The sequence below is a fragment of the Macrobrachium rosenbergii genome, chromosome 2 (genome assembly GCF_040412425.1).
Source record: "Macrobrachium rosenbergii isolate ZJJX-2024 chromosome 2, ASM4041242v1, whole genome shotgun sequence".
NCBI classification, from domain to species: Eukaryota; Metazoa; Arthropoda; class Malacostraca; order Decapoda; family Palaemonidae; genus Macrobrachium; species Macrobrachium rosenbergii.
In genome coordinates this window covers 42,216,314-42,242,636 of record NC_089742.1, presented here as the reverse complement: position 1 = coordinate 42,242,636, position 26,323 = coordinate 42,216,314, and the positions used below count along the sequence as shown (strand labels likewise).

Sequence of the window (26,323 nt, the reverse complement as noted above, 5' to 3'; positions counted from 1 at the left end):
TCCTACATATTTCAAAGTTACATTGTACAGTACTACAAAGATTGAAACATAGGCCAGTATATAATCTATGTACAGCGCAGTATTCCTACATATTTCAAAGTTACATTGTACAGTACTACAAAAGATTGAACATAGGCAAGTATATAATCTATACAGTGCAGTATTCTTACATATTTCAAAGTTACATTGTGCAGTACTACAAAGATTGAACATAGGCCAGTATGTAATCTATACAGCGCAGTATTCCTACATATTTCAAAAGTTACATTGTACAGTACTACAAAGATTGAACATAGGCAAGTATGTAATCTATACATGCAGTATTCCTACATATTTCAAGTTACATTGTACAGTACTACAAAGATTGAACATAGGCCAGTATATAATCTATACAGTGCAGTATTCCTACATATTTCAAAGTTACATTGTACAGTACTACGAAAGAATCTATACATGCAGTATTCCTACATACAAAGTTACATTGTACAGCACTACAAAGATTGAACATAGGCAAGTATGTAATCTATACAGTATTCCTACGCAAAGTTACATTGTACAGCACTACAAAGATTGAACATAGGCAAGTATGTAATCTATACAGCGCAGTATTCCTACATATTTCAAAGTTATTGTGCAGTACTACAAAGATTGAACATAGGCAAGTATGTAATCTATACAGCGCAGTATTCCTACATATTTCAAAGTTACATTGTATAGTACTACGAAGCCAGATCAGGCGCCATCGCATCGCGATAGCCGTAAACAAGTTGGGGAGTTCACTTGTACGCATAACCCTCTCACTCCTTCATCATTGTTAGCCTGCTTTTTGCATACGATTTTCGTTTATTGATTCTCTCCCTCTCTCTCTCTCTCTCTTTGTTTCATAGTTTGAGATATATATATATATATATATATATATATATATATATATATATATATATATATTCTTGTCTTTTCAATGTGTACTCATATCCACTGTTAATCGTTTACCTTCTTTTTTACAATACTCTGCATATATGCGGGTTGATTATTCTTTAACAAAGGAACACATTAAATCTTTCTCTGTCGCTGATTGCTTATTGACAAAGGTGTTCTGAAATCTCTGTCATTGCCTGTTTCTTTCTGTATCTCTTTACTGATTCTCTTTCTCTTTTTCTTGTAAATTTTACGCTCGTCATTTATTCTCGTTCCTTTCAACATTCATTTCCACAATGTGATTATGAATGACTTTTAATGAACATTAGTCTACTGCGATAAATCTGTCCAGATTCATCTTATAAATTACTGGGAAATTTACACCACTTATTTGAACCAATTCAGAGTATTCAGTATAGTTCCTTTAATGAATAGCTGAAGTTTACATACGTTAATTTTGTATTGATCATTGAAATCATAATTTAGAAGGAAATATTTGAATTCTAAAATCCTTACGGAGAGCGCTGACTAGTCTTTTGAACATAGACTTTTTATAAAAACTTGAGAGATTATTTGATTGATTGACTTGTATGAACGCGTCAAAACAACAACAGCAGAGAGAGAGAGAGAGAGAGAGAGAGAGAGAAGAGAGAGAGAGAGCGAGAGCCATTTAGTGAATTAGATGATATTCTCAACAGTTTGTCTAGAGCGAGCGGACGAAGCGTGAAGAGCCGGCCAGACAACTCGTAGACAAGACTGCAAACATCTCCTTCCGCCATGTTTAAACCACGTGAGTGAGTCTGAGAGAGAGAGAGAGAGAGAGAGAGAGAGAGAGAGAGAGAGAGAGAGAGAGAGAGAGAGCTCCGGAGGGGAGGCGAGGAAGCGTCTACTGTACACACACACACTGTATCCGCCCACACTCGCTTAAAAAATGCAACAAGGAAAATACGAGCTTGATAACATCTTAATTGCATCATTCCGTGTCCGATACCTAGATAAAAAAAAAGAAAAGAAAAAAAAAGAGAACGTTACTACTGCCTTTGATGATGAATTTGACAAGGACTGGCGCGAAAGAATTTACGCCGGGAGTTTATCTAATTTTAGCCGGGAGGTTCAACGTCCAGACGGTGATCGCCGCGTTTCGATTAAGAACTGTTGCTGATATTTGGTATTTTGGACGTACCGTTTAGTTATCGAAAACCGCAGCCCTTCCTAATAAGTTGATTTTCTTTTAGCATTTAGGAAACGAAACTTGGCCTAGTAATTAACGAAAATTCTTTACACCGAAATATAAACAGTCGAACAATTTATCTAAGAAAAATAACCCCAGTTATCCCAGTAACTGACTAAACTGGAAGCAAATTTTCACCGGTGTTTGTCTTTGTGATTGTAAGAATTTTCAAGAATGGCTAAACAGAATTTGAAGAAACTAAGCAACTGTATTTTAATAACTGACCTTTTGAGGTAATTAATATCTGGGGGAAATGGAGTTTATGGTGTGTTGCTTGGGAAACTTCGCCGTAATAGCTAATCATCCAGAGAGGGTCACATAATTACTTCTGCCAGCTTTCATTTAATTTTGCTGATATGTTCTCGAAGTACCTTGCTGTCTCACACACACACACACACACACACACACACAAATACTCAAATAAAGATAAGTTTTTCGTCAACTTAAATGTTATTTACTTCAGTTGTTTTGGCGGTATTATGCCGTCCACTGAGTGCTCGTGTGACAACGGTGGTATTCGTAAGGTGTTATGCTGGAAAAGTGGAATGTAAATTCAATTTTACGCCCAACATTATTATTATTGCATTCAAATCCAGGTACCTTAAGCATACTGTTATAGTCTTGGGTTTTTACTCCCAGCAATTTTCACTAAGCCTAAAAGAATTAGTGCTGGACTCCTGTTACTGTGGTTGGAATTCTCTGCTACTTCTAGACTAAAATTCTCTCGTGATTGGATACAAGCAGTGCGATGGTGATTAGATGTAGACCATAGTTGGAAAAATTCTTATTTGGCATCTCCCTTGAGGTTTATTTTGTTTTTATTTTTTTCATTTTTCACATTTTTTATTTTACTTTTTTCATTATTTTTTAGGGGTAGGATTTTATTTATTTTTTGGGGGTCAGTGGCATTAACTTACGGGTTTCTACGTCACGCCAGATGTTGTACTTTCCCATTTTTTATTTTTATTTTATTTTGGTTTTGAGGAGAATTTATTAATTTTTGAGGGTCAGTAGCATTAACGTACAGATTTCTACTCCAGAGGTGCCCTATTCCCATTTTTTGTTTTTTTTCATGGGGGGGGGATTTTATTTATTTTGGATGAGTGGCATTAACTTTCAAGTTTCCACCTCCCCCCTCCCCGCCCCTGCCAGAGATTGCCACACTCCCATTTTTCTTTTTATATATTTTTTTGTTTTATTTTCATTTTTATTTTTTATCGTTTTTATTTTTTCTTGAGGCTGTCCTCTGCAACTCTTTTTTTTTGGGGGGGGGATTGCCTCCCCAGTATGATGTCCTGGGTATCGCTTCCCCACCTTTTCTCTGGGGATCGCCTCCCCACCTTTTTTCTAGGGGATCGTCTCCCCACATTCTTTTCTCTGGGGGATCGCCTCCCAACCTTCTTTTCTCTAGGCCTAGGGGATTGCCTCCCCAGCGTTCTTATGTGAAGGATTGCCTCCCTAGAATGATGTCCTTGGGGATCACCTCCCCACTTTTTTAATCTTGGGGATTGCCTCCCCAGCTTTTTTATGTGGGGGATTGTCTCCCCAGTATGGTGTCCTAGGGGATCGCCTCCCAACCTTCTTTTCTCTGGGGGGCTGCCTCCCCAGCTTTCTTATATGAAGGATTGCTTCCCCAGTATGATATCCTGGGCGATCGTCTCCCCACCTTCTTTGGGGGATCGCCTCCCCAGCTTCCTTATATGAGGGATTTCCTCCCCAGTATGATGTCCTGGGGATCACCTCCCCACTTTCTTTTCTCTGGGGGATTGCCTCCCCTAGCTTTCTTATGTGGGGGATTGCCTCCCCTAGCTTTCTTATGTGGGGGATTGCCTCCCCGGTATGCTGTCCTAGGGGATCGCCCCCCCCACCTTTTCTCTTGGGGATCGCCCCCCCCAGCTTTCTTATATGGGGGATTGCCTCCCCAGTATGATGTCCTGGGGATCGCCTCCCCAGCTTTCTTATGTGGGGAATTGCCTCCCCAGTATGATGTCCTAGGGGATCTGCTCCCCACCTTTTTTCTGGGGGATCGCCTCCCCAGCTTTCATATGTGGGGGATCGCCTCCCCAGCTTTCTTGTGTAGGGGATTGCCTCCCCAGTATGATGTCCTGGGAGCTCACCTTCCCACATTTTTTCTGGGGGATCGCCTTCCAGCTTTCTTATGTGGGGCATTGCCTCCCCAGCTTTCTTATGTGGGGGATCGCCTCCCCAGCTTTCTTATGTGGGGGATCGCCTCCCCAGCTTTCTTGTGTAGGGGATTGCCTCCCCAGTATGATGTCCTGGGAGCTCACCTTCCCACCTTTTTTCTGGGGGATCGCCTTCCAGCTTTCTTATGTGGGGCATTGCCTCCCCAGCTTTCTTATGTGGGGGATTGCCGCCCCAGTATGATGTTCTGTGGGACCACCTCCCCACCTTCTTGTCTCTTGGGGATCGCCTCCCCAGCTTTCGTATGTGGAGGATCGCCTCCCCAGTGTGATGGTCTGGGGGACTGCCTCCCCACCTTCTTTTCTCCAGGGGGTCACCTCCCTAGCTTTCTTATGTGGGGGATCGCCTCCCCAGTATGATGGCCTGGGGATTGCTTCCCCACTTCTTTACTTTGGGAGATTGCCTCCCCAGCTTTCTTATGTGGAGGATTGCTTCCCCAGTATGATGTCCTGGGTGATCGATTTCCCACCTTTTCTCTGGGGGATCGTTTCCTAGCGTTTGTCCCTGGGGGATTGCCTCCCCAATATGATTGCCTGGTGGATCGTTTCCCCACCTTCTTTTCTCTGGTGGATCGCCTCCCCAGTTTTCTTATGTGGCGGGATTGCCTACCCAGGATGATGGCCATGGGGGTCGCCTCCCTAACATTTTTTGCTCGAGGTCGCCTCCTAAGTTTTTTCCTCTTCGGGTTCCCCACCAGAATCCCCTTGAGGGTTTCCTCTGGATTTCAAAACCTGAAGTTCTTCACCCGAATCAGCATCCTCTTCCCCCATCTGATCCTTCATCACATTCTGCATTAAAAATATCATCAATATCAACATCTTGCAGTTCTTGCACCTTCTCTTCCTGCTCTTTCATCTGTATAATGCTTCTTCAACTTTTATTATTATTATTATTATTATTATTATTATTATTATTATTATTATTATTATTATTGTTGTTGTTGTTGTTGTTGTTTGTTGCTGTTGTGTTGTAACTATTCATTTGTGAGCCCTAGGTTCTATCCAGATGTGAGTTAGAAATTTTTATTATGGGTCTAAAGCGATGACAGGCAGGGCACCCGATCGAAACTACAAAGTCTGCCCCAAAGCCAAATCAAAGTCCTTCAAAAGAGAAGGCATCGTGCTTACCCCATGCAAATGGGAAAATGCACTTTAAAAGAAGAAGATTATTATTATTATTATTATTATTATTATTATTACGCTATTATTATTATTATTATTATTATTATATTATTATCTGAAAAGAAAACCCAAACCTCGTAAAGTAGCGATAATTTCTTTCTTTAGCACAAAGTATTTCAGAGAAGAGCTGCGTATCACATCAACTAAAACACACCAACGCAAGGATAAACCTGAGATGACTGACACAAAAAATTCGGAAAAGTGTCATTGTCACTTTTAACTGTTATATTAATTGCAGATTCCGGACTGAAACAATATAAAGTCCGCATTTCCTTGAAATCAGTCATAAGTAGCACATACACCCAACGTGATTTAGTGCAACCGAACTACCAAGGTTGAGATTTGGCAGTGCAGTTTCTCGTTGTAGGAATGAGGTAGCACTTTGCTTTCTTACTTGTTTATTCATATATATATATATATATATATATATATATATATATATATATATATATATATATATATATATATATACATATATATATACATATATATATATGTACATATATACACTTTATATATATGTGTGTGTGTATGTATATGTTTGTGCGCGCACGTCTTGCATAGTATAAAACTAGCTTAAAACGTCATTTCAGTTTTGTTTGAGGTAGCTTTGTAAATGCTTCCCAACAGCTAGCGAATGTCAAAAACTGTTTCGTTGCTGTGAAAATTATGTCCACCTATAAACGAGCTTTGTAATTACTTTGGTACCATGCCTGCTGATTTGGCGTTGATACAAATGATAAACAAAAGAAGTTACAAATATTATTTGTGACGTTAATGAAAAGAAATTTCGTTTTGGTAAGAGTATTATATTTCCATTTTTATATTATCGTGTAAAATTATATTTTCATGAACCATTTTCCCGCACTCCCGTGGTAGCACGTTATTTTGCTCTCTCTCTCTCTCTCTCTCTCTCTCTCTCTCTCTCTCTCTCTCTGGCGCTGTTTTATATTTTTTTATTTCCGCTGTCCCTTTATACAATATATTTAAACAATTGGGTCTCATTTTGTCCATCCTCCCTTTCATTCAACTTCCCTCTGTCATTGACGAGGTCTTTCAGTTTTGCTGATGTTTTCCTTTATTCTTTGTGTTTTCATTTCTTTGCTTATTTTCCCTTTCAAACGATGGGTGACTCTACCTCCCTTACTTCAGAGTATATTCAAGTCGTTTTGTTTGACTGTCTCAATTTCACAAATTTTTTTATTTGCCTGTCTTTTCTCTTGAGAAAATAAAAAAAAAATCTAAGACCATGTTTTCAATGAGCTAAAAATTTATTAATTTTTTTGTTTTATCTATTATTCCTCTATCCCGCATCCTGTTTTTATCCCACTTTTTCTCTCTTGATAAATTCATAAGCTAAAACTTTTTCATTGAAAGCCTCCCAGGAGAGTGACAAGTCGTGTAAATGCTCTTGTTTGGTTTGTCTTATTTTCCTATATTATTTTTAAATTTTCCTCTCCTTTATTTTTACCGTGATAAACTACATTACCAGGAACTTTTTCGTTGAAATCGACGCCGGCGGGACACCCCCCTTCCCCCCCTCTTTCCTCCAAGGCCACCGGAATTCCTTACGTATTCTCCTAGAAAACGATAAGAACGCTCACGGAACCGGTATTAACCGGGCGACGGGGTCTGTAGCAGTATTCATTTTTGGCATTGCATCTAAACCCCCCCCCTCCTCCTCCCCTCTCCCCTTCCTGCCCCCTCCCCACCCGCTCCCTTTCTCTCTCCTCCGACGTGGCTAAACCAAGGGGTAGTTTGCCAACGAGGAATGAAAGGATTATTCTAGAACAGCTCTCAAACTTCGTTATACTCTCTAAGCGATCCTTGACTTCAAGGATATTGAGTACTGCGAAGTGTCTTGCTATCAACGAGCGATCGGAAAAATGTGTTAGTTTACCCCTCGACTTTTTTAAAGCATAGAAAACGGTTGTAAAACAGAAAAAGCGGTTATTTATTTTTCTTTTATTTAAGATAAAGCACTCGTTCTTTACCTCATATTACCCTTGACGTGTAATACATTTGTATCTGGCACATGTGTAAATCTTTATTTATCACGCTTCCTTATTTCATATGAAAGGAATTTAATTGTTCGTCCCGAGGCGTTGAGTGATTTTTTCCTCTTGCTCTTGACATGTACAAAATATTATATCTTACAGGTGCCTTTCTTCATACAAATATAAATTACCCTTATTTCTCCATCTTAGGTTTCCTGACGTGCTGTTAGAAAAAGAATTGTATTACTCGATAGTTTAAATTCTTCAGATATTTAGGCGGACCTTAGATTTTTTTTTATTGCCCGACTTTGTCATTGTGAATACCCTGATATGTGCTTATTTAGCATGTATTACCATATTTACTAACCTGTTATTGTAAGCATGTAGACACATAATATATTATATGATTATTTAGCATATATTCATAGTGGCTAACATCTCATTTGAAAGTCACGGAATTTATGTTAATTTGTTGTATTGAGGATTTTAAGAAATTCCCCCAGTTTATTAGGCAAAAAAAATATGCCTGCAATGTCAGTTTTGACATAGAAATATGTTTTGGTGAATGAATGCATGCATTTAATGAAGTTGGACCTTTTTGATTTCTGACAATCAATGAAGTGTGCATATATATATATATATATATATATATATATATATATATATATATATATATATGTGTGTATGTATGTATGTTTATGTATGTATATAACTCTTCTTATTTTCGTCCTCTTTTCTTTTCTCATCTTGGCTGTGTTACTGAAACTTCCTTTGTATATGAATGGTAGTTTACATATTTCCGTGCGAATGTTCGCACATTTTGAAGAATAATGACAATGTTAGGATTCACTTTGTAATGATCTGGGTCGTACGATTCTCCAAGCATTTTGGAATGCAGGCTCATTTTTTGGTTAAATAAGAAGATAGGGAGAAGCCAGTTGTTACAGTATCGTCGACCTTGTATACTGTGAATCATCAGTGCTGAATTTTCTCTACTGAATCCTCAAGCAAAACTCTTAGCAATGCAGAGTGCAGGATTGTGTGTAAGCCGACGACACCGCAGAGAAATCCGAAAAGCGGAGATGGAATTGTAAGGGTGAAAGGCAGTTTAGGCCTAAGTTAGTTGAAGAGATGTGACAAATTGTAGCCTTAAATTCAAAAGGGAAAACACTTCCGAATATTGAATGTACTGACTAACGGGTGATTTAAAAGTATCACACAACAGACCAAGCGACTTCTATCTACTGCAGACTGGCTGTCCGCCAGACACCACCAGTGTGAGACTTCTTCTTCTCTTGCCCGAGGTATATGACAAGAAGGCCAAGTTGCCATCAACCGCTGCCGTTTCATTTCTGATTGCTCCTCTTAATTGAATTCCTCTCTCTTCGGAATTGGTTCTGAAAAATGGGCGATACCCGACTTGAACTATCAGTGAAAGCTATGGATGAGAATAACACAGCGCTGAACGCTGGACGGAAAAGAAGCAAACAGCATGCAGCTACTGCATACGTGTCTGAAAATTCTTCTTTAGAGATCACATGACCACCTTGTTGTTCTTTTCCAAAATACTGCCTAACCCTTGCATTCACTCGCTCACGCAAACACGGACCAGGGCCAGGGAATGCTCTGTTTACAAACATACTTCTGGGGGGTGGGAGAGTAGGAGCAGTAGAACTCTTGCTTCCTTATTATAGGATTCTTGACCTATTTTCTTTTTCACTTCCGGCATCTTGGGTCCTTGGAGGTTGGAGTGGTGAGAGGAAAAGGTCTTGGGGGTTTACTGAAGGCTGAAACACCGGGGTCGAAGTTGTATTACGTTTTGTTATGTATTTTTTCTTGTCTTATTTTTCATACTACGTTCTTGGTTCTTTTTACAATAATGAAACGCCTTTGACCATCTAATTAAACTGTCTGATTTTTGTTTCTGTCTGAATAACCTTCTCTCTCTCTCTCTCTCTCTCTCTCTCTCTCTCTCTCTCTCTCTCTCTCTCTCTATATATATATATATATATATATATATATATATATATATATATATATATATATATATATATGTGTGTGTGTGTGTGTGTGTGTGTGTGTGTATGTGCTTATGTGTATGTGTGTATATATATATATAGTGACTGCTTCAGTAATTTCTTTTCAATTATAACATATCTCAAAATTGAATTATAACTGTATTCCATGCAATCAAGAAAGCTGGGGTTATTATAATAATCACACTACCATTTACCTAAAGCACCATTCTCTCTCTTTAATACTTACAGTAAACGTACACCAAGTGAAGAATAAAGAATATTCTCACCTCGCCATGATGAATTGTATTAGAAGATGATTCTTCCCAAGCAATCAGCTTGCCGACGCCACCGAACGATCTCACGTGAGTGAGCACAACAGACGCTCTATTTATCGGTCAGATGACCTCTCAGTCATTCCGATACATCACCCAGTACAGACACCTCTCCACTGTAAGTTCAGCTCGCATAATACGAACTGCTTTGTATAAAATAATATATTCTTGAAAAAAAAACAATGTGCCCGGAAAGGTACTGGGTGAAGTAGGGGATGGTGAGGATAATCATTTTACTTTCATCATGATCATGATCATTTCACTTTCATCATATTAATGAGCATTCGCCTCTTTCGGTATGTGGACATGGTGTCATTTTCGACATTTGATGAGTTGGTCCTTCTCATACCATGGCCTCCATTTTTCGTAATTTGAGAATTTCTTTCTTTATCAGATTTTCTTTTTGTGGGCGTAATTCCCAAAGGTCAACCGTTCATTGGTCACAGACTTTTAAGCGATTGAAAGATTGTGCAGTCTAAGATTAAATCCCATTCCAGCTTAAGCATAACTGAGGCTACTATTATTTTTATTTATATTATTATTATAGATAGATAGACATATAGATAGATAGATAGATAGCAATTATAGGATATGCCTTTGGCTTCAGAAGTGTGTCTGTATGTATGTATGTATGTATGTATGTATGTATGTATGTATGTAGGCTATATATACATATACATATCAACTACACTGACGACTAGCCGCTGGATCTAACTGACTGCTTAGGTCAAATAGAGGCGCAATCGAATTCTCAGGAAACGAGATATGTCTTCTTAATATATATATATATATATATATATATATATATATATATATATATATATATATATATATATATATATATATATATATATACATATATTTGTGTATATATGTATATATATGTACATATATATATATATTATGTATATAATATATATATATATATATATATATATGTGTGTGTGTGTGTGTGTGTGTGTATGTGTATGTGTGTGTGTGTGTGCGCGTGTGTATGTATGTGCGTGCGCGAATTTTGGCTGGGGATATCTACGTGTTTTTGTGTTTGTAGGTACAGTACAGGCATTTGCTCAAAACGTAGGCACATATTTGCAAGCATATTTCGTATGTCTGTGACAGCATTCAGTATACGTACACATGCAGCATTTGTAACTATGCATGTATTTAATCCTGCTACAAGAGTTGACCGAAACAAGAAGCTAGAAACAAGAGTTTTTCAATAATAAAGACAATAAAAAGGAGAAAATGCTGTTTCCAGAGACGTGAGGAAGTCAAAGGACAAGTTCTTGTAGTGAAAATATATAAAGACTCTCGTTTCCTCGACGCCTCAGAAAGAATATGAATCAAAGGCGAAAAAGAGATGACGAAATCGCAGGGAAAACGGCAACAGACTCGTTCGTGCATGAGAGAGCCATTCTCGGTCCGTGCCCACGCCGTAAATATGGCACTCTGCAGTGCTCATTCTGGCAGTGGGGCATGTGTTCTGGGAAAGCTTGGCACCTTTCTGCTGCTGCCACGAGGTCTGTTTTGGCCTGTGTTCCAACCTCGGCACAATCTGCATAAAAGGAGACCTCACGTGTTCACGCGCAGACTGCTGGCGTTGATGGCTGAAAGTCATAAGGTTGTGTCTGAAGAGGACCTTATCGGAAGAGCCGAGTCTTTCACGTTTCAAGGTTATGTTTTGGCCTACTGCTAGGCTACAGTGGTCATGCATTCACAGTTTTATCGCATTTTGCCTATTTAGGCTTTACTGCGGCATTGTAATCTACAATGACTGAGATTTACTTACATGACTCATATGGCGTGTTCTGCAAGATATGAACTATTTTTTTCGGAAAGTGGCGTTCTCTAAAAAAACAAATTACCACGGAGTTTGATTATGCCAGTCTCACAGAGATAATTGTTAAAAAAAAGGGTACGACAAGATCTGATTTACATATGAACCGTATGAAAGTCAGTGATGTTGCTTTGTATAATTAGGATTAATGTAAAAAAATATGTATTTTTTTATTATCTACAAAACTCTACCCAGAAAGAAAATAACTGTGGCTAAAGACTTAGTATATTTCAGATAACATTGACCTTATAACCCTGCCATGGGAGTTTATACTCTGATGCTGGCCCCAAGGCCTTGCCATATGCCATATAAGTCTCAGCTGGCTGTTTTTGTATGTGAAATATAAAAGTCTTAAAATTTACTTGGTCTTTCACAGAACGGATCTCTGAAGCGCCTTTCATTTAATTAAAGTGTTATCACAAAAAGTAATGAGAGCAACTTCACACACACTCACGAATACGTATCGCACTGCACTAGGGTATATATATATATATATATATATATATATATATATATATATATATATATATATATATATATATATATATATGTGTGTGTGTGTGTGTGTGTGTGTGTGTGTGTGTGTGTGTGTGTGTGTGTGTGTGTGTTGTGTGTGTGTGTGTGTGTGTAAATCGAATATATAGCCTGTGGACTTTCGAAACAATGTTTACTAGCCCGTTTAGTCCCAGAAGCGAGAAAGACTTGTCGTTAATCTTGGAAGTTACGCTTTCTTATTGGGGAATGTAAGCAGATAAGGGCGGGAGGTTTGCAACCTCATCCCTCATAGTATAGAAAACGAGTTGCATGTAAGAGAAAGACCCATACACACTGGAGCCACCTCCTACGGGAAGAAATTGTCGTTAGTTCTGATTATGTACATATGTGTGTGTGCATGTGTCTGAGAGAGAGAGAGAGAGAGAGAGAGAGAGAGAGAGAGAGAGAGAGAGAGAGAGCTTAAGCTTATGTGTTCCCATACTGTTTGACCCTTATAATATTTTGACAGATTACCGTTTCAATTATCTTCTCATGATAATCTTATATCAGTGATGGAATTGTTCCCCTTTGCACTACAACTCTTTTGAAGATATACCTTTATGGTGGCTGTAACCGATGGTTTGCCACTTTCAAGGCGAGAGTTGTGTGCAGTAAGCTAGAAACTAACAAGGCAAATTTAAAGTTTTCAGTCCCAGATCATCAGCAATCACTTTGGCAAGCATTCTGAATTTTACAGTAAGACTCTCCAGTCACACATCATTTATATCTGCCTCCCTTACATCGTTCACATTTAACAACTCTTCAAAATACTGACGCCATCTACACAGGACTGTATTTCTTCTGACAGCATACCCCCATTTATTTCTGTCATTCTCAGATCATGTTGCTCGTTATAGGCTTATCTTTGATGGACATTCATTCTTGTGTTCCCAAAATAATATCCTTTATTTGTATAGGTACTACAAGTGCTTTCAAGATTCATTTCAGTCCCATCTGTTTGATTCGAGCGTTCTTCTGTCTTTGGTTTTGCATTATTTTAGAACTTTTTTTTTTTTTTGCTTTTTAACCGAGAGTCCACAGATTGCAGCTGTACTTGGTATTCTTTTATGGCAATTCTATTGCCCTCTGCTTTCTCTTCCGCGATACTTTGTGTTGATACAGGTCCATCATCTACAAAGAATATTACTAGTATTTCGAAAGTATTTTCACCATATTTTCTCATGTAATTTTTTTTATTAAGTACACAGATCTCTGTTTTATCATATGAGCAAGTGTCCTATCTGAGGTTATTTCTAGAACACTACTGTCCATCTTTAATTTAAACATGGTTTCTTCCAGGTTCTGTGCCAGAGTCGAATGTATTTTTTAAAATTTTTAATGTTATAAAGATATAATTATAATAACATTTCTTCATGTGACTGTCTTTTTTGCACTCCTTGAGTATATTTAAGTTATCACATTTCCTTCTTATTATCGTGGATCCTTCAAATAGTTTACTTATTGAATCATTTCCCAGTTAATGTTTTCTGACTATCTCTTGCCTGTGCCGTTATCATATTTTTGCGCCAAAGAAGAAGAGTTGAATAAGAAGTTTAATGTTTACGGAACTAACGAAAGTATGTTTATGTTTATTCTGCAACGGTAAAGAAACAGCCTACTACTTTTTGTAAGCCCACTGCCGGCTTTTATATTTGATTGATAGATAATGGTATAGTTGAATGTAATGGTATCATTACATTCAAGAACTTTATATTAATCAATCTTTTTATCAACATGTAACAAACGTCAAGCATGTCAGAGCAAACGTTTGCCGGTAGAGTAGCGCAGAGTCCCAAATTCGTTTTCTTAGTTTCGCAGACATTATGAAATCTGAAATGTGTTTACGTTTTGACATTTGAAACCGGTATTTTCAGTGAACGCAGACAAAGGCCCCATCTTAGTCAGTTAGTTTGTACTTCATAAATGTGAGTAGGCCAGATTTGATTGAATAGCCCTAGATAGGCTAGTATAACGAAGACTTGACGGCGAGGCAAAGCTTGGGCTTATAGGAGGAAATCTATCCAAAGGTAATAGCTTAATAGGAGTATTATTATTATATTATTATTGTTATTATTATTCAGTAGCTGGAACCCATTTATATGAAGCAAGCCCACAGGTGCCATTGACTTGAAATTCAAGCTTCCTAAGAATATGGTGTTCGTAGGCCTAGGCCTAAAAGTTCATTTCCGGTCTGAACTCCAACTCCACACGACGAACATGGCCTAGTTTTTCGACATTTTTCCTGCTATTTTCAATTGTCCCATTTCAGTGTTTCAGCTGGAAATCATTTGTTGTAAAGTTTACAAACCTCAGACTGTAAGCACATTTACATGCAAAATGGGTGCCGTGCTTAGTTCTAGCCCCTTCGGGATGTACTTATAACAAAATAATGATGGTAGCCTAAATACCATAAACATAACATTTTATGTTGTTTTGGATGTTATGGCCAAAACTTTCAGGACCGGAGTACTTAATGGTAGGCTAGCCTACAGAGTACAGAGTACTTGATGGGATGCTCGAACCGGAAGTGAACATTATCCAAGAAGAGATCCCACTTATTAAAAAGAAAAAATTAATTTTTAGATAAAAAGTACTAAAATGCAAGAAGAATAGTATTAGTGTAGTAATGCATTGCATTTTTGCTTGAACTTCTGAAGTTCCATTTGCACAACATCCTCTAGGTGGCTGTTCCACAGTCCAACAGTGGAACTGAGAAGTTTGACAGCGAGGTACATTTACTGCATATTGGTGCTGCTGTTCAGCAACTGTGGTTGCTCTCGGCAGATATAGGGTTGCCTAAGTAGACTAGGCTAGTATCTGGTATGGCAGCCTAGTATGCTTTTTTTTTTTTTTTTTTTTTTTTAAACCCCGCATAGGCACAGGGAGGCAAGTGTAGAATGACGAGAATGGGTTTGGAGGATGAAAAGAAACTCCTTTCCTAGAATGCCATGTCCTGACTTAACCAGATCCAATCTCCCTAACCTCACTTAGGGTGCCATGCCCTGACCTGACCTGCGGGGCTTTGCCCTTCCTGGACCCCTCCCCCCCCCAAAGTAACACTAAACATCAGAAACAGTGGACTGAACTTCCATTCAGAGGTAATGTTAGAGCCTGGTCCTGTTGTTCTGCAAACTACCTGGCACGGGCATTGCCTAGCCTAGCCGAACCTAAAAGGAACTTGCAGGGTTAGGTAACGGTAAATAGGTAACATGCAAAAGCTGGTTAGACCAACTTTTGATATACTTGCTTGGGCCAAAGTTTAGGGAAATTTTTACTTGAAACCATATTCACATTCTTGAGTCATAAATATGATTTTCCAATGTTTTAATGTGCAATGAACCTTTCTGATGTAAGTTCATTTTGTTAGCAAATGAGTATTTTTTACATACTGTACCCCACCCTTTGGTATCCATTAATTTTGGGGGACCACAGTGGGAAAGTAGGGTTTTTGGTGGGAAAAAACAGAACAAATGAAATACAAAGGTATGTTTAATCTGTGTACATAACCTATGGTGCTGGGTCCTTACTTGGTCGGGGGCCTTCACTCCTTGGACCACCACCTAATCTAGGGCTCAATTGAATAGGGTTGTGACCTAACCTGATCTAACTTAGGGTGACAGGGCCTTATATGACTGGGGGCTTCCTGCCTCCTCCCCCTTGCCCTGGAAGCCCCTACCTAATCTAATGTAGGGTGGTGGGTCCTTACCTGGCCCATCACTAACATAACCTAGTGTAGAAGGTCATTTCTTACAGTACCATTGGCACAATTAGAACTTGGAGAGATATCGGGGATGTTAGAATTGTATTTCACTTGTATTTCACTTCTTTATTTTCCCTTAGCCATAAACTTCTTTTTCCAGTGGTTCCCATAATTGTAGGATATAAGAGGGATCCAGTATCTCTAAAACCAGGTCTAGCCTACTAATTTGTCACTGAAATGAATGGAGATCTACTGAAATGAATGGAGAAATATCCAGAATACACATGAAAACATAGGAGAATGATATATGTAACTCCAGAATGTGATTACAGTATGCTTTACAATAGAAATTTAATCAGAACCAGAACTTGCACAAGTTGACTGTCAAGGAGTATGTTAGAATACATTCTCATCATTTCACTCATTTTGTATTTTCTCCCACCCATACACCAGTGCATTGGAAGACATTATCAAATAATAAGTTTGAAAGATACAGTATGCTTAATCAACAAACTGAAACAAATAAGATACAGTACATAGAAACATCAACAAATAAATTGATAATTCAAATTATATATTATAATTCCTAATATAATGCAGACAGGACCTGCCAATATAATAATATTATGTACTGTATATGTATTTTATGTATATATACTGTATATATTGTATATATGTATGTATGTGTACAGTTACTGTATACACAATAAAAAATATTTGAATTTTTTTGTATTTCAGAAAATGACTGAGAAACACAAGATATTTACAAATGATCCAGTGCAGCAGCGTGCTTTAATTCATACCAGAGTGGAAGTAACTACAACAAATAAACAAACTCATATTGGTTGGGTATATACAATTGATCCTGTGTCTGAAAGGTGAGTGTTTCAGCTGGTTTTATTGCCACAATTTCATTAATAATAATAATAATTATAATAATAATAATAGTGTTTATTTTGGCTCAGAGCCATACATAGGGAAATACAAATACAATACACACAACCTAGGTACACAAGGTAACATGATAAAAATAATTATCAGCAGTGTCCACGCAGTTGCTGAAGAAATAGAAAAAAATAGAATTCATGATAACAGTAATGACAGTGATGATCATATGGAGAATAATAGAAAAAAAATTAAAAAATTATAACAATAGAGAATACAGATTGCAGACAATTAATTTCCATCTGGGAACCTTGGGTGGTTACAGAAGTCAGGTCCAGAAGGCCAAATACGAATATTGAAAATTGCAAAACTCTGCAATGATATTAATCACAGTAATAATTAAAAGTAAAAATACCAAAAGTAACAAGAAATGTAGAAATATAATAATAATAATATAATAATAAGAATGACAGATTCTGGAGATGACACTTCCAAATTGCAAAAATTGAGAAAAAGTCATTTAAGGAACAGACACCTCATTATTCCATCTTTCCCAAAATTTAGATCTTGCCTCATTGCTTAGGATGCTTTGTATGAGCGAATTGCTGCTGTTTCTCAGTTGGGTGATCAGACTGAACATTGTTCACCTCACAATGATTTTCAAATTATCCAGGCAGTTTTCTATGAACATCTCCGTGTCTGAGTGATAGTGAGTAGTGTTTGTGAGGCATCTCAGAATGTCATTGTGAACAACAGTGATATGTCTCATGGTCTCTCGGGTATAGTTCATCCAAAGGGAACACCCATATATACTGTAGCAGTACGAGCGGAAGAGCAGCAGTTTCATTCCTCGGTGACAGAAGGCAAACCTCCTTGCAATCATGTTGCCAGTTGCACATAGTTTACGACGCCTCTGTTCTATGCCTGCCGTATCTTTTAGGTCGTCCGTGATAATGTGGCCAAATACGGAAATTCATGCACGAATTCCAGACGATGATTTCCGAGGAAAATTAGTGGTTCTGCAGTATGCTTAAGTGATCCCGGGAGCAGCGACATACACTGGGTCTTGGTTTTGTTGTATAGGATGTCAGATTTCTCTGCATATTGGTGGCAGGTGCCGATGAGTAGCTGGAGACCTTTCACTGATGGGGAAATCAGGACCATATCGTTAGTGTAACAGAGGTTGTTTATTGTTGTTTCGTTGATAGTGCATCCGATTGGGAGTGAGTTCATTTTGACATTCAGGGCATTCCGTGTACATGTTGAACAGGTATGGAGAGAGAATGCCCCCTTGTTCATTGTGTGTTCTTAACTACCCCACTCAACATGCACCCCCACCTTGCATCACTAATACCACAGCCCCTGCAGACCCTCTGTCTCTAGAAAGTTTTGTCACATGAACTTTCTTCCCAGTCATGTATTTTGCATTTATGTACATCACATTTCACTGTTTGAATAGCAGGAAAAGGGTCTTCCATGCTTTCCCTTCCCTCTTTTAATTCTCTTATAGCTATAGTAATGTATTTTTTCTGGATTTTGATTACCTTATCATTATGTTTTATGTGATCATTAGCTTTCAGTATGAACCTAAGCATTCTTCGTTCTTCTTTTTTAGTTTTAATTTCTTTAATGATTTCATGTGTTGTTGTAACTGTGTTTATGGCTTGTTTGGGTAGTACAAGGAAAGGGTTCATTAAAGGATATAACTGACCAGGAGAAGTAAAAATTCTTCTTCGTTTATTATACTGGTACCAAATATAGAACATTTTCTTTCTTTTATATCTATCTTCTTTGTATCTTCCTTGTGCTTAATTTTACCACATTAATTCTGCTTCTTTAAAACTTCACTCTGCATTCTAATATTTCCTTCCAGATCAGAACATTAATTTATGCATAGCTGAAAGGAATTCATACTTTGACAAGTGATTTCTTAGCAGCTTCAAATGCCTTGCTTAGTCCTCTTGCAAACTATTCATTTGCAAATTATTTTCTCCAGTAATCTTCTTAAGTTCAGTCTCACATATAGTTACTTGTAGCGTTTCCTTCTTCAATCACCTGTTCTCTCTGGACTCCTCCTTTCCCTCAGCCTTTACTAATATCTTTGACAAGTTTGTACACCATGGTTTTGTGGCAGTCCTTTGTAAAACTTGTTAACAGTGGAGAAGCTGATAGCTATACTATGAAGTGCAGGAGTCAGGCAATACAGCTACCTAGTTCCTGGTTGGTAAGGGAAAGAGTTGCTGGCCAGCAGATCAGACTGTTGGAATGTTGCAAAGACCCTTTAATACCATCTACAGTGAATGCACAGTATGACACTAAGGTTTATTAACTGGACAAAAGAGGGAGAGCCCAGTACAGTATTACCAAATTTATTTGGGATCATCAGTGTACAGTAGTAGATTCAAGTGGTAGAAAATAACTAACATCCTGTCATCTGGATTAACAAGTGTCACCTGAATAGGATTTTCATTTGGAAATTTGCATATAATGCTGAATGTTATGGGAATCCATGTCAGGAGACCTGTTGTCTATTCTCTGAACAAGGAACTGTTTACTGCTTGCCATACCTTGCTTGGGCAACATTGAATAGGGATACTGTGTTTAAGGGATGACCTAAAGGGAATGACATTTCCTTCAGCCATATTTAGTGAATTAACAAAGAGTTATTGTCCAAATGGCTGAAATTTACAACAGAGTCATTATTGGGACAGCCTGAATATGTTGACTTCCTGTACTGTCCCTCTTACCTGCTTATGTTGTCCAGGCTGCTGTGTTAGGCCTATTTCACTCAGTTTCATTGCAGCATAATGTCTGTCAAGCTATCTTGGTGCACTCAACTTCATTGCAACATAATGCCTACCAAACTGTCCAGGTGATAGATTGGTTTTTCATAGGAACACTGGATTACTGTATCAAACAAATTAACATTGAACTTCTACTAAGCAAACCTGTGAAATTTGTACTGTAGAAAAGGTTACCCTAATCTGTTGATATTCCTAGATTGGCAGTTTTGTTGTTATTTTTTGTATGTTTGTTTGGTGAAGATATTGTTAGTATCCAACATTAGGAAATACTTCTTGCCTCTCTAAGGCACTTCTACACTGGTAATGGATTTTTTTATATGGTTGAAGTTGAAAAACCTCTTTCACTACTTAGGGAAGTGCCTTCACCAACAGTAGGTCCTCCAGAATAAGAGTCATCCTGAATATGGTAAGGTCATATGAAGACTTCTCTTTGGCATCCTTATCCTCCAGGTGGTTAATGAGCTGCACTTGCTGTCGTGTGAGATGAGCTAGAGAAGAGGTTTGTCACTGGATCCATCTTTTGCTTCAAACTTAATGGCAAGACTTAGATTCCAGGAAGTAAAAACTTGGTGACAACACCCTTTATACCAAGTCAAAGAACTTTCCTGTTCTTGAAAAAGAGATCTTGCAGAACCAGTTACTGTATTCTGAGTCATACCCCATTACAGCATCTCATAAAGCCTTTTAGAAAAAGGAAGATTCTTTATCTTGAGGGTGTAGATACAGTGTTCTTAACTCCTTTTCAACTGTTAAGACATGACATCAGACAATTTAAAAAGAATACTATCTCACTTTGGCTAAGAGATGCAATATCCAGGGCATATATATCAGGCTCATATCTACTGCTTAAGTTTTGAAGCTGATTGTTGAATACTCTACTCAGCTTTTTCAGTACCTTACCTGTTTGTCTCAGCCGACCTAGTGGTAGTTGGTAGACACTTGGATCATTAAATCTTGCCAACCCATTTCACCATGTTCTTGAGTATATAGATTGGAGCAGAATGGCCTCCCTTCCCCAGACTGGACCATAGGCTCAAATTTCATGTAAAGTATTTATCCATTTGAGCTTATAGTTATGACTCAACTAGTTTCTCACTATCTTAATTATCAGAGAGAGATGGCTTTTGGATATGATTTATTTGCAAGCTTGTTCAAGGGCTTTGTTGTGAGACCCTGATATGGTTCTTGGTTCATGACCAGGCTAGAAAGGTTATATAAGATAAAATGGGTAGTGACCATCAATCCGTATCAAATTATGGTTATCAAATACAAACTTGATGATCTCTGTTCAGATAGATGTGACAATAAAAACAACTAAATAATTGTTCATCATGAAAAAGTATTGGAATAGGGTTTTCTGTGGATGAATATTTACGAAAAAGACTCATAAGGACATTGCTGTTAATTTGCAGAGTGCCTTCTTTTGTACCCCTTTGATTGGCGTATCTATTTTGGGTTACAGAAAAAAAGTGGGGGAAGTCTGTGGATAAGGCCTGCTGTTGAGCTCATTCATTCTCTTTGGTCCCTTTTAGCTTAGCTATCCAACTTCTGTAACTCTTTCAATCTGCAGTTACCATCCTTTATTTAAATACTATACAGCATCCTTAGGGCCAATTGTGAGTTTAGAAATGTTAATTACTGGTCTGGTTACCAAATTGATATGACAACTGCAGTAGGTAAGAGGTAGTTAACCTCATTACCAGGGGATGCATTGAATCTTCTAACTGCAGTTATAAATTTTTTGTATGGTTACTTCTGACAATCACTTGGCATATTATAACAAGCAATTTTACTTTATAATGCCATCTAGTAATCACTTGAGGTATTATAACTAGCAGTTTCATTTATTTTTTTTATAATTATTGTAGTAATAAAGTCATTAAAAATTGATGAACGATCATGTTCCAGTTGATAATCGAAGATAAACAATCATTTAGTGAAATTTGTTTTTATTTTCTTCTTATATTCACATTTTTACATATTAAATATTAGCTTACAACAGCTTCTGTTCATCTTCAGTTCCCTTGAGATATAATAGGCTGTGGTTGAGATCAAGGACTAGAAGGTACATAAACAGGTCTCCAGACTAAAAATTGTATCACAAGGACACTGTAGATGGAATTTCTATAATACTGTGCTTCAGCATTAGTCTTCTGTAAATATTGGCTTGTTTGCTGCAAGATATCAATGCTTGATGTGAGCAAACTTGTTCATGGTTGTATACAGTAATTCAAACAAAATACTGTACAGTATACCTGTACTGTAGTAGTCTGGTTTATTAGTTGTAATAGTTAAATGCTGCTCTGTATTTGAAATGTTATAATTTTCTTTTTCAGTGCTATTTTAGTTGAGCTTGGTGATGAAAACACTGCAGAAGTTAAATTTATATCAGGATATAACATTAGTGACATAACGGTCATTGAAGATAAGCCTCCACCAGGGCTGGCTGACACCATTGATAGCCTTTTCAGGAAGAAACAGGTACAGTATTTGATGATTTAATCACATAGAAGTCAGTGCATGTTTCTTATTATACTGACTATTTTAGATTAAATATTTAGGTTATTATAAAATAGTTCAATAAAATCACCACGTCAGATTTCTAAATATTTCTAGATGTGTAGGGTTCATCTATAGGCTTTAATCTTATACATGAAAATAGGACCAAGTTAAGTTAAAGAAGTTAAACAGTTGAAAGGGAAGCAATCAAAGAGATTGAATGAAAAGTAAAAGGAGTATATTAGTGCAGCTGGGGCTGAGTTGCTGCTGCATTGAACATTAGGTACTTTCTTAAGTGGGCTGTGCAGTGTTCACTGTAACCAGTGATGCTTAGAAGCTCCAGATTTAGGATCCTTAGAAGTTTGTAAGTGTGTTCCTTATGTATAGAATTGTTTAAATAGAATCTAAGTTTGAAGCAAGTAATTACTGTAGTCGTTGACTGTCTATTGCCATAAATTTTCAAAGATCTATACAAGTACCGAAATCTTTGCTTTTTATCTTCTTTTTTATTAGTGTGTTTTGGTGGTATAATTTTGCAATATTCATGCAAAAGGTTTACCATTGGTGTATTTGGGCTTGTTACTTCCATACTTCCAAGATTGCACTTTTGATCTCGTAAGCAATAGAGTATCACTTTTTATCTTGGAAGTGACTAGGTAAGACCCCAGCTCTGTCACTCACTTTAATCAGTTTTTAGAGCTTTGATTGAAGGAATCCTGAAGGTGTCCCGCACCTTAAAACAATTATTCACATTTTTACCCCTCTTTCGCGCACGTATTTCTTTTTTCATCCATATTTGTATAATCTTAGGTCTTTGCTTTTACGTAGTCCACCTTTTAAGTCCCCCTTTTTTGAAACTAGGCTTTTGCCAGTCGTATGGTAGATGATGATGATTTGTTTGCTTCGACTTAAGTCTAAGCTAATCATCTCCCATCATGTACGTTTGATACATTAATGAGAGGCTTTGTAATCCTTCATACCATTCACTTTGGAACTGGAATTTTAGATGTGTATATCATAATTAAAGAAGAAAAGCCTTTAAATGTGCACCCATGTTGCAGTAACTGACTTGGTTTGGGCAGCCATAAATGTTTTAGTCTTATCATCATGAAAAATATACTTTTCTTGAAATATATAACTCATTTCAGTACACTTTAGTCATAAATAGCCTTAATCCATGCTAATGGCTCTTAGCCACCCCAACTTGATTGTTCTTCAAGAAAGGAAGACCCCACTGAGCATGCTCAGAATGCTGCCCACTGACCATGAGAAAGACATTTGTGTTCTTGCTCGTACATCATGATGCCCACCAGAGAATTGATTCTCATGCTTTTTACCTTGAGAGATGGAGGTCCTTAAAATTTGCCTCTGTGTAGAGGTATACAAAATACATATCTTGGGTCAGTGCTGCATTAGATGGGGTCCCTTTAATCTCTTAAGGACATCTTCCATATCCTACAATTACTGTAGTCTTATTAGGTTATCATATCTGTAGTGAGTGCTGAAGCCCATTTTTCAGTAGTTTGTAAATTTATGGTTGTTTTAATATAGGATGTAGGTCAAGATAAAGAAATCTATAATTTAATTTTTGCTTTCGTAACTACCAGTATTTTGTTTTCCTTTTTGTAGTCATTTCTTGGAAGAGTACATGTTTTGTTGTTTTTCCTAATGACGTCTCTATTTCCTGAGCGGAAAATGCTGTGACTTAGCTTGGGTACTTATTTTTATTAACGTTACTTTGCTTCAAAGTTAATGCTCGTATGTATTTGTCCGTACACGTGATTAGAGTGAAATTGATACTGAGGCTCTTTGCAGAGTCACTTCAGCCCCCAGCTACATTATTTTTCAGACATTTACTTTTCATCCATTCCTTACAGATGGTAGAAATGTGATTCAGTGGTATCAAACTAGTTTATAATGTAGAGATTTTCACATCACCTCCTTAAATCGAGATTCCAGTAATACAATGACAATGCATGAAGAATATTCAATCACCTGGTCTACAGAATCAGTACTTCCATCAAGTTCAGACAATAGCTCTGAATTTACATATATTTGATGAGAAAGTTACCCATTTCCAAATGTTTGCAGGTTCATTATAGCAGTAGAGAAATAGTGGAACGGCGTGAAAGCCTGTGCGTTTGGTTAGCTGGTAATCGCGTCCCATACACCATCAGAGATGATATGAGCATTGAGGTAAACCAGTTGTTTCATTGGTTATGTAGTAGTTTATCCTTTGAATAATTTTTTTTGTGATAAAAGTTTACAATTAGTGATTTACTTTTTTACCACGTTCAATAATACTTTTGCAGCACATTTTCATTATTTTTTACTTTTGACTTGCAGGTATTGCAAACTGCTGTGATATCACCACCATATGAGCCAGGTTCCATTCAGTGCACTAATGAAGTAGTTCTTGATAAGGTTATGAAGTTAGTTCAGCAGATGCCAGCAAATTCTTGACAGTGCAGTAATAGTATCCCATAATAAATTGTGCTTCATCGTAATATTTGTAAGTACAATAATAATATACACTATATTTGATAATTTGGAGCGAAAGGATTTGGTAGAGAATGAAAAGGTACTTATATTCTAGTTATTTTTTAGTGATTGGTGTGTTGCTTAGCCAAGGTTTTTATATGATTACGGTAACTTGCACCTCAACTTTACAGACAGTTCTTGGTGTCTGGCCTCTTGATATGTAATGAAATCTTTTGAAACAAAGACCCAAGACCTGGTAGTATAGGTTACACAATACAGTAGAGTCAGTGTAGCATTTGTATGAAATTTGTTTCATCCTTTCACCCATTCTTTGGTATGTAGCATTATTTTGTTGAGGATAATTGTAAGTTCTTTGGTTCAGCAATGAATTTAACAATATATTATGGAATAATAAAATATAAAAAAGTACCTCAGGGACTGCAGGTGATCGTGTATGTCTGTTGGATGATTTTATACTCCGCAGGCAACTACTGTATTGTACTGCATTTTGGTATATGCACATTAAACTTACACTATCCATAGGGTATTTGGCTGTCATGTGTCATTGGTTGAAACCTTGGGGTGATGTGTATTAAACCTATTACTCTACTGATTAACATAATTATATTACAGTAATATTTTATTAAGGGAGATTGGCCTTTTCAAAATTTACAGTAAAATAACATTAAGCAGTGCAAAAGAAAATTGGGAAGTAAACAGATAGACAGACATTCGTACAAATACTAACAGAAGCTACAGTTTACATGTACAATAATAGCCAAGGAAACAGAGAATGTACATATAAATTCAGTGATTGTCCCTGTAGTATTAATGACAGCATGTGTATGCTGTCATGAATGCTATAGTGAAAACCATTAAATTTATGTGTCTGTCTGCTCCTTTCTTGCGTTGTGTACCATTATTTTACTCCCCGTTTAGGAAAGTTAATATCCCTCAATAAAATGTTTAATTGTGCACATCAGAATTTCATATTTACTTAGTGTTTTAACCACTGGTATGGGTAGTTTAGGCTCAGGTAACTACATATTTTGGATGGTGTAAGGTTTTCATATATTTTTGTTTGCCATACCAAGTGAATAACAGTATTCCTGTAATACATCTTTATTGAGTCCTGCTTACACACTCACATATTAAGATTTGGATACGATGTTGATTAGATTTTTAATGGGGAGATACAAAAATATGAGTAGAAAATGGTTACTGCTCGCTCCCTATGTAAACAGCTGGCAAATGCACATATTTTTACACGCAGAGTATAAAATACTTATTATTATTATTATTATTATTATTATTACTAGCTGATGTACTCGGCATTGCACAGTAAAAACTCAAAGCGTAGAGCACACCCAGACCATAGAATACACCCAAAGCATAGAACACACCTGAATATCTATTTATCCCAACTTTCTGTTTAATAGGAAAAGGAACCAAATCTATCTAGTGTAATGTCAAAGAATTTTTGTTTATAGGTTTTTAAAAATATGAATACAGTATACAAATTATAAAGTAAAATCTTTCACAAATTCACTATAATACTGTACTATTTTAATAAAATTTGTTTGTAAACAACATTTTTAGTTTAACCATCAGGAGCAAGAATAAATGAATTCTTGGGTGAACCCACCCTTGAGCAAGCAACATGAAGTTGTCCTTGGGAAAAACATGACGATCTCAAATCCACACCGC

At 37.1% G+C, this 26,323-nt stretch overlaps 1 protein-coding gene across 5 annotated transcripts in view; it reads left to right on the top strand.

The window, feature by feature from the left end:
- Window positions 1–13,781: 13,781 nt before the first annotated feature.
- Window positions 13,782–26,323, top strand: part of LOC136845827 (gem-associated protein 6-like) — a 142,269-nt gene continuing 129,727 nt past the window's right edge. The window contains exons 1-5 of one of the 5 annotated variants that reach the window (XM_067116214.1): window positions 13,782–13,874; window positions 16,686–16,825; window positions 21,973–22,117; window positions 24,227–24,331; window positions 24,482–26,203. In XM_067116214.1, coding sequence (XP_066972315.1) covers window positions 16,689–16,825; window positions 21,973–22,117; window positions 24,227–24,331; window positions 24,482–24,598 — 504 coding nt within the window. In that variant the 5' untranslated portion in view covers window positions 13,782–13,874; window positions 16,686–16,688 and the 3' untranslated portion in view covers window positions 24,599–26,203. Of the gene's footprint in view, window positions 13,875–14,071; window positions 14,275–16,685; window positions 16,826–21,972; window positions 22,118–24,226; window positions 24,332–24,481; window positions 26,204–26,323 lie in introns of those variants that run through there. The other 4 variants (XM_067116252.1, XM_067116242.1, XM_067116224.1 and 1 more) reach the window with 4 other exon arrangements.